At 50.4% G+C, this 9,354-nt stretch overlaps 1 protein-coding gene across 1 annotated transcript in view; it reads right to left on the reverse strand.

The window, feature by feature from the left end:
* The window catches only part of Ccnjl (cyclin J like), a 42,144-nt gene that overhangs the window by 16,291 nt on the left and 16,499 nt on the right, over window positions 1-9,354 (reverse strand). Inside the window, exon 2 of the mRNA XM_010622259.3 lies at window positions 4,662-4,875. Within this exon, the coding sequence (XP_010620561.1) occupies window positions 4,662-4,875 (214 nt within the window). The remainder of the gene's footprint in view (window positions 1-4,661; window positions 4,876-9,354) is intronic.

Raw genomic sequence — 9,354 nt, forward strand, 5'->3', positions numbered from 1 at the left:
AAAAAAAAAAAAAGTGGATGGGAAAAAGATTTTATTTTCTTCTTCTGGTCTTGTTTAGTGAGTACACCATCTAAGAAACCTACACTCAGAAGCTGGGCCTCTACAGGTGAGCTGAGCAAGGCCTCAGAAACCCACTTGGGGCGGCAGGAACACCGGTGCCAAAGCAGGGTCCCTTCCAGGCAGAGAGGCCCTGGGCTGGGAGAAAGGCCAGCATAGGACTTAGCCTCACCTCTGAAAACTGGAATCTCAACTTCACCCCCATAAGCAGATGAATCTACCACCGCCATTTTCTGCCACTTTGCAGACTGGAAGCCTCAGGATCAGAGGAAAACAACTGGGCAGGGAGAATCTCTGTTTTCCGAGGGCGGGAGTGGGGACCAGAAATGATGAGAGAAGGCACACGTTAGCCATGAGATGGGATAGGCAGCAGATGGGGAAGGAAAAACAACAGAAAGGGGAGGAGAGAGGGAAGCTGCCGACTTTGTTTACTGGTCAGGTTCACATGCGTATAATGCCCCCATAATGAAGACAGCTTTCCCTGATATAAAAACACCTGAGCACATCTATGCCTGTAGAGACACACACCGAACTGTGGGACGGGACAGTGAACATGGGGGAAGTCATTTTTACACTCAGTACTTGGGTAGCTTTTGGATATTTTTTAACAATAAAAACACATTTCATGCTTCTTTTCGTTTTGTTTTTCGAGACAGAGACTCACTTTGTAGTTCAGGCTGGCCGTGAACTCACTTTGTAGCCCGGGCTGGCCTCAAACTTGGCAGCAATCCTCCTGCCTCGGCCGTTGAGTACTGCGATTACAGGCACCACCATGCCAGGCCAATATCTCATACTTCCTGCACCGTAGTAAGCTCTCATACTTCAGGCATGGGACCCTAGCAAAGGCCACTCTTGCCTTTCTGTGCCACTCTCCCTCTTTCCCTGGTTGGTCCCTACCCTGGAGCTAAGGACTCAATAGTCTAGTCACCTCTGAGCACAGATTATCCGGCCAAGCAAAACTCCCAAGGCCTCTCAAAAAGTTCAACACAGAGTTAATGTAGGACCTGCAAGTCACCCTTATGTGTATACCTGAAAATACAGAAAACAAGTGTGCAAATGAAACTGGCACTTGAACATTCACAGCAGCACTATTCACAATGACCCAAACCCCTCTACAGACGAGTACATGGCGGAACACGGCATATGAGCCAGCCTCACAAAGGCATGAGGTGCGACACACGCTACCCGCGACCTTGACAACACTACGGGAAGCGAAGCGAGCCAGGCACAAAGGGTCATGGATCCTATGATCCCTTTTCTGTGACAGGGCCAGGACAGGCAAATCCACACAGACAGAAAGCAGGCTAGTGGTTGCCAAGGCTAGAGGAGGAAAGAAATAGAAGGCTCCTTTCAGGGTGGGTGATGAAAATGTTCTAGAACAAAATGCCACTCAATTGGATGCTTTTGTCTTTTGGTTTTTTTGAGACAGGGTCTCACTATGTAGTTGAGACTGACCTGGAACTCACTATATAGCCCAGGCTGATCTTGAACTCAAAGCGATCCTCCTGCCTCAGCCTCCCGAGTGCTGGGACTATAGGTGTGTGCCACCATGCCCGCTCAATTGCACGTTTTAAAATGGTAAATTTTTATTGTACCTCAATTTTACTTATTTATTTATTTATGTATTTATTTTTGGTACTGGAGATCAAACTCTGTAACTCAATTTTAAAAACAAAAAAAGAAAAGCCCCAAGTACTGTGATGCTGGGCAGGTTAGCTAGCCTTTTTTTTTTTTTTTTTTTTTTTTTTGGTGGTACTGGGGATTAAACCTGGGACCTTGTGTTTGCCAGGCAGAAGGCAGCCCCACTGAGCTAAATCCCTGGCCCCCACTAGCTGGCCTTTTTGAATCTTAGAAGTGGGCATCTGAGAGTAGGACCACACAGGCTGGGGGTGAGGGTCCTGAGCACAGTGTGTACAGCGCGGGGCACAGGGACAGGCATGGTGTGGAGCCCGCATACAGCAAAGCTCCAGCCACTGTGTGTACAGTGTCAGGGTTCGTGTCAAGGCCAGCTCCCCAGGAATTCCTGCGGTCTCCAATCTGTCAAGCCATCCTTTTAATCAGGTAACAAGAACCACTAAAGAGCAGCTGGGGGGTGAGGTATGAAAGACTAAAGAAGACAGTGACTTTCCTGCACTCATAGTAGTCCTGCATCTATCCTACAGATTGCCATTCTGTCCTGTGGTAAGGCAGAAGAGGCGACTGGCTCAGTCACAGACAGAGGGAAATGTCCTCGGTGGAATGAACTAAGCGCTCTCGCTGCTGCGCTTCCTTTCACAGACCCGGCCCTTGCCTGGTTCCTGTTTTATTAGGGCAGGAGGGATGGTAGGCAGGTAAGAAGGTCCCATCTCTGGAAAAGCCCTTATCTGGAAGCAGCTAGAGAAAGCTGGACTGGAGGGGAAGAATCCTAGCTCTTATCACCTAATACTCTGGGACCAAATTAGCAGAACTGCAAACATCCTGAGGCAAGGTGATCCTCTTATGGGTGACTGTAGGCCAGCACGGAGGAAGGGAGAAATGAATAGGATTTCAGGCTGTCATGGAAACTTTTCTTTCCTCAGGCCTCCTGAGCATATGGCAGGTGTCCTGAAAATCCCTTTGTGCCGCCCAGAGGCTGGCTGCAGCCTGCAGACGCGTGCGTTGGGGCGTCTGCTTCTCGTCTGAAGCCCCCACCCTCCCGCATGGCGACAGCAGAACAAAGGCGACTCCAGTGTGTGCTGCATGTCCCGGGTCCCCAGACAGACGCTTGGGGAGAGCTGTCACGTCCCCCTGCCCCCGCAGGCTTGACGCAGCCCACAGATCAGAGAAAGCGGCAGGCCAAAGGCCGCGGTGCAGATTTCCCCAGCGCTCTGAAATGCCCTCACTGCGGTCTTGCAAGCCCTGCATGTCTGCCTGAGGTGAAAGGGGTGCGTGTTGATCTGGGGCTTCAGGTGGCACAGGCTGCATTCCCAATGAGCAGGAGTCTCACGCAGAATCCAGGAAATAATGCTGGGCCGAGGCAGAAAAGTCACAGGCAGTGAGAGTTAACCACAGCAGTCCAAGAGACTAACCCCCAGCAGGGAGAAGGTTCCAAGTGGAAAATAAGAAGACTTGGACAACTCTAAAGCTGTGCTTCTCCACCTGGGTGCCGGTGCTGCTGGGGATTTATGGCTACAAACAGCAGAAAACGGGTGCCACTGGCTGGGAAATGCAACACAAGAGGACGTAACAGATGGTGGAGGAGGGTGACAGAGCCGATGGCAATCTAAAGATAAAATACTAGCTACCAAAGCAACGTCCTAATTGCCGCTGGCTACTTTGAGCCGGGAGGCTTTAGAGCCTTCTTCTGCACCACATTAAGGGCAATCTGGAGAGGTGCAGAAGCCAGGTTCCACAGGAACCCTTAGTTCCAGTCTCTGCGCTGGTTGCGCAATTGCTCTTATGAGGTCCTACCTTGTGCCAAGCTCCTTTCTGTCTCTGAAACTCCCTGGCTAGTGGGCACAGTGGATGTTCATTCCAAGCACATGATGCCACGGGTCTGCACAGGACAGTCCTAACCCCTCGAGAGCAGTGGGGGAGGTTCCTAGAGTGCAGGCCCGCAGTGACGTTTCGGGGGGATCAAAGGGAGCAGCTCCCACAAAGCTCTGCTTAGCCAGCGGGGCCAGAACCCCGAGGGTGAAGAGGAAAAAGGCACGGGGTCAGAGAGGATGGTCTTTATCTGAGCGTCTTAGTGAGCCTCAGGAGATCTGAAATGGCAGGGTGGCGTGGCAGAGCTGAGCCCCAGGGACAGTGTTCAAACAGCGGCTCACTAAAGAGTAATCCTCCCCGAGGCGGACAGATGGTCATAGCCAGGCCGTGCTTTCAGCAAGGCCTCTGTGTGAGGTACAAACCCCAAGAGGGCTGTGCTTGGGCCTCGTGACTGCATAATGGGTCTTGCTTAGGGCCAAACGGAGCAGCCACATTTCTGAACACATCTCAGAACACTGGTTGCCAGGGCTCCCTCCCGGGACAGACACCAAGAAGCAGGAGATAAGAGGTTAGGAACACAGGCCTGGCACCAGGCATTTCTCGTCTCAAAATGGGTCTGACATATATTATCAGGGTAACCCAAAGCAGCTAACTCTCTTCTTTCCTTCTTTCTATCCTCTCTCACTTCTCTCTCTTTTCCCCTTTCTTTTTTTCCTTGCCCTGGGAATTGGATCCAGGCCTCTGCCCTGGGATACACACTTAGCCTTTGTTTTGAGACAGGGTCTGACTAAGTCACCCCAGGCTGGACTTGAACTTGCACTTCTCCTCAGCTTCTCAGAGTGCTGGGATTACAGGTGTGCACCACCATGCCTGGCTCAAAGCAAGTTTCCGAAATTCCCTGGGCCTTGATAAGATGGGGTACTGAAAGTGTCTATCTCCTGCAGATTTATTAAAGTCAAGCTGCTGAAACCCTTACCTCTCAGTCTGATGCTTTACGGATGTTAAAGATGCTGGCAATTATAAATATAGTTCACCCCGAGCAAAGGATGAACACAGGAATTGTGCAAAGCCTTCTGAAATGCTCCATCCTGTGGTGACAGCACACCTGCTGAGGGGCAGAGACAGTACCAAAGCAGACGAAGAGGAGGGTTTGCACTTACTGGCAAGCAGGAGGCAGGAGACTGCCGCGGTGTACAGCTGCTTGGAGGTGGTGATGTTATAGCGGTCCATGAAGTGGTCCAGCAGGTAGATGGCCAAGTGCCGGGCCGCAGGGCACAGCCGGCAGTGGCTGCTCAGCAGAGTCAAGACGTCCACGAAGAACCGGCGGCTCTTCAGGAGTGGGGAGTGGGCTCGGAAGGCAGGCAGCTTCAGCTCCTAGGGGACAGGCAGGGCAGACGTGGGTCAGAGCTGCCTCTGGAGAGCCTCCGATGCCCCAGGATGCTGACCTCCGGGCCCTGCCTGTAGAGCAGCCGGGGATGGAGGGCTTCGCTCCATACCCTTGTTCGTTCTGCTTCAAGTCTCAGGAGGGCAGTCCCTCTACTCCTGAACCTCCAGGCCTATCTCCCATGCTCCCTCCCTAAGCACAGGCTCAGTAAGTGGCCAGAAGGACAGAGGGAGCCAGTCATTCCCTGGGGAAGGGCTTGAAATGTGAGATACACAGACCATACGAGAATGAAAGCCTGGGCACCAGAGACCCACATCTAAACTCTTTGCACTCCTCAGCCTGGTCCTGAGACCTAGTCACCTGCCTTCTTATTATTTCCTCCTTCGCAGCTCAGGATTAAATGAAAAATATAGGCAGAATGTCTAACATGATGGAGCAAGGTGACACATGCATGTGATCCCAGCTATTCCGGAGGCCGACACAGGAGGGATAGTTTATTCAAGCTCAGGTGGGGAATTTAGCAAGATTCTGTCTCAAAAAGTCAGAAGGGCTAGAGAGATGTGGTGGCGCGTACCTGTAATCCCAACACTTGAGAGGCTGAGGCAGGAGGACTGCTGTGAGTTAGAGGCCAGCCTGGGCTACACAGCAAGTTCAAGAACTGCCTGATCTACATAACAAGACCTTGTCTCAAAGGGGTGGGGGTGGAGCGGCTCAGGAAGTAGCTCAGTGGTAGTGCACTTGCCTAGCGTATGTGAGGTCCTGGGTGCAATACCCAGTACTGGAAGAAAAAAAAATGTAGGATATATAGTAACCTGTCAGGGTCTACAGCTAATTCCTTCTGTGTGTGGGATTGTTTTTTGAAAAACAAACAGTAAAAACCCTAAAAAGGTTGTTCAGATAACAGTACAAAGAACTCCGAAGAACTCTCTACCTGAACTCACTAATCGTTAACATTTCGCTTTCTTTCTACACGTACTAATAGTTCCAGACATAACAACTAACCCCGCAAGAGATAACTTCGAAGTGTGTGAATTTGTGTAATTTTATACAAGAAAGACCAGCCCCCTGAAAGACCAAAACAAAGATTTTTATGACAGAGAAATTCTGCTCACAAATCTACCATACTTACTATTTAGAACACAATTTAGCAAGATTGTGTTAAATAGGGAAACTAAACAGAAGCAAAACTAAAGGAAAAGAGAAATGAAGTTGGCAGAAAAAAGAATGACTGTGAGTTCGAGACCAGCCTGGGCTACATAGTGAGTTCCAAGTCAGTCTCAACTACATAGTGAGACCCTGTCTCAAAAAAACAAACAAAAACCAATAAAACAAAAAAACGAAAAACAAACAAAAAGAAAAAACTGAAAAGGCAAATCACAGAATGGGACGTATTTGAAAAATACTCTGTTCCTAAGAAACTATATTTAGAACATATAAAGAACTCTTTTACATTATAACAATAAAAAGAGAAGCAGCCTAATACAACAATGGACAAAGGATTGAACAGACATTTCTCCAAAGAAGGTTAAAAATGGTCAGTGAGCACATGAAAAGATGCTCAACATCACTGGTCATCAGGAAGCACAAACTGAACAAGATACCACTTCGCACCCACTGGGATGGTTGCGACAAAGAATGCATACACAAACTCAAAATAAACAAAGGTTGTGAGGATGTGGGCAAACGGGAACCCTCCTGGATGCTGATGGGAAAGGAAATGGTGCAGTCACTGTGGGAGAGTTTGGCAGGCTCTCACCCTGTTCCTGCAATTCCAGTCCTTGGTATATGCCTGGGAGAAATGAAAAAAAAAAAAAAGGTATGTGAGGGCTGGGGATTTAGCTCAGTGGTTCCACCAACTGCCTTGCAAACACAAGGTTCTGAGTTCGATCCCCAGTACCAAAAAAAAAAAAAAATTGTATGTGAATAGTCACAATAGCAATATTCATAACAGTCCCCAAAAGGAATGTCCATCAACTGATAAATGGATATGCAATATACCCATGCAAGGACATATCACACATGGTCCCCAGAAACGGACCTTGGAAATGTGCCAAATGAAAAGGTCAGCATAAGAGGCCGCCTACTGTATAATCCCATTTATGAGAAATGCCCAGAACAGTCAAATCCACACAAAGAGAAGACAGATCAGTGGTTGCCAGAGGTTGGGGTAGGACTTAGGAGGGGATAACTGCTAATGGGTATCTGGTATGTTTCCAGAGTGATGGAAACCACTCTGGAATTACATAATGGCCAAGGCTGTACTGCTCTGTGCTATATTAAAAACAGAACTGCACACATTAAAATGTGAATTTTATGGTACGTGAATGATCATCTCTCAACAAAGCTGTTATGAGGAAATAAGATGCATCATCAGGGTCAGGGAGCCTGTGGTCAGTGAGAGGGAGCAGGCAGTAAACACTAATACAACTACCGAGGTCCAGGCTGTGATGAATGCCACAGAGGGATGTGGGACAGGGGACAGGCTGGCCTGTTGGAGGTGAGCTTGGGTTGGAGACAGAGGACTCAGCTATCTTCACAATCCCAGAGATTTGCTCAGGGAAGGTGCTCAGAGCCTGACTAACGGGGAGCCATGGAATAGTCTGGAGCCACATGAGTCTCACCCAGCCAGCTCTTCCTGGACTAAGGCCAGTCAGTAGTGCCAGCTGCTGTGGGGCTGCAGCTCTTCCAAGCAGTGCTCCTAACTCCCAGCAGCCCCTACGCTGTAACCGGCTGCTTGGTTATTTATTCTAAGCACAGCCTCTAAGTTCATGCTCAAGATGAGAAGCAGCTGCAATCACAGACCCTCGGTGTTTGGTAGGCTGCAGCTGCCCAAAATCAGCTTCCTTTACCAAGTGGCCTTTGGTTGGACCATGCTACCCTCATCAGGGCAGTTGAAAGCCTCCAAACAAAGGCAGATATGCAATGTTCTGCTTTCCCTCCCCACTCCATTCAGCCAAGCTCAGTACTTTCTAGATTTTCCCTTGTCCAAGTGAGAGAAGTGAGCTCAAAGCAGCATACTGCATGTCTGACCATGGTCAGGCCTCCAAGGAAAGGATTCTTTGCCTTGGGCAGATTCTCGAAGGAAGCCACGGATGCATAAAAGAAAAAGCAATGGACTATTCAAACAGGCAGCATCCATGTGAAGAAGGAGTGAGTGTGCAGGGTATGGTGGGGCACAGGTAGCTCCCGGGAGGCTCAGGCAGGAGGATTGAAAGTTCGAGCCCAGCCTAGGGAACTCAGTGACTCAAAATAAAACTTAAAGGGCTGGGGATATAGCCTAATGGGTTCCATTCCCAGTACTGAAAAACAAAAAGCAGACAAATTTAGAGAACAGGTAAAGGTTACAGAAAGGCTATTATTTTACAGGCGGGCAGGACTGGGAAAGTGTCCTAGAAGGAGGCCTCTTTGGGACGCTTGTCCCTTATGTCTTGGTATAAATGTGACTTCCCGAAGGGGCTAAATTACTTTCTTGTTGCTGAGAAACAATACCCACAGCCACAACTTCAAGGAGGAAAGGTTTATTTTGCTCACAGTGTGTGAGGTTTCAGTCCGTGCTCCACCAGCCCTAAGGCAGGGCGGCAAGGCAGAGGAGAAACAGCCTTTGGTCAGCGCAGTGGGAAGCAGAGAGGCAGACAGACCCTTCTGGGCTCCGCCCCAATGACCACGGCTCCAGCCTGGCTTCACCTCCCAGATCACATTCAGCCGTAACCTCATCAGTGAACGAATCCAGAAGCCAGGGCCAGGTGTCTAACACACGCTGTTCGCCCAGGGCCCAGTACGTTGGCCGGCACGGCGGTGGGGGTTTGAAATATGTGTGGAACAGAACTAATGAATGCAGGCCTGTTCCTCCCTGGACCAAGCACTGCCCGCATCCCCGCACACGGAGAAGCAGCTCCACTCGGCCGCGAGGTCAGGCGTCCCTGCTGGAACCTCAGCCCCATTCCTTAGCCTTGGGCACATCCCTCTGGCTTTCAGGACGCCATCTGAGAAGCAGGGGTCTGGCTGCTGGCTGTGGAAAGTGCCGGGTACTCGGAGCATGAGCGGTTCTTCCCTCCAGCCGGATAACCAGACTCCACAGAAGTGGGGCTACTCCAAGGCCTGCAGCCCTGTGAAAAGCGTGGATGATGCTTTCGACTTTAGGATTCGTAGACAGCTGGGGGCTGAGAAAGGGCAGCAGTCGGTGAGCGGTCAGCGTGTCCTCCTCCTCCTCCGCAGCAGCGCATTCGCAGCAGAACTAGCTGAGCCCAGCCCGCTTCCTGGCCCCCAGGGAAGGCGACGCAGGCAGGCACGTGCACAGCAGCGCGCAGCTCCTGCCCCGCCGAGCGCAGGAGTCTGGCTGATTATTTCCCTAACCCAATTAGGGAGGAAGGCATTGGAGCCCGGCTTCGCTCTACACCCGCATTCCTCCCAAGCACTCTTGACCTCAGTCGCCTGCGGGGCCGCGGCAGCCCGAGGGCAGGAAGCCGCCT

Source organism: Fukomys damarensis, unplaced genomic scaffold (assembly GCF_012274545.1).
Source record: "Fukomys damarensis isolate Sample0158 unplaced genomic scaffold, DMR_v1.0_HiC HiC_scaffold_9, whole genome shotgun sequence".
NCBI classification, from domain to species: domain Eukaryota; kingdom Metazoa; phylum Chordata; class Mammalia; order Rodentia; family Bathyergidae; genus Fukomys; species Fukomys damarensis.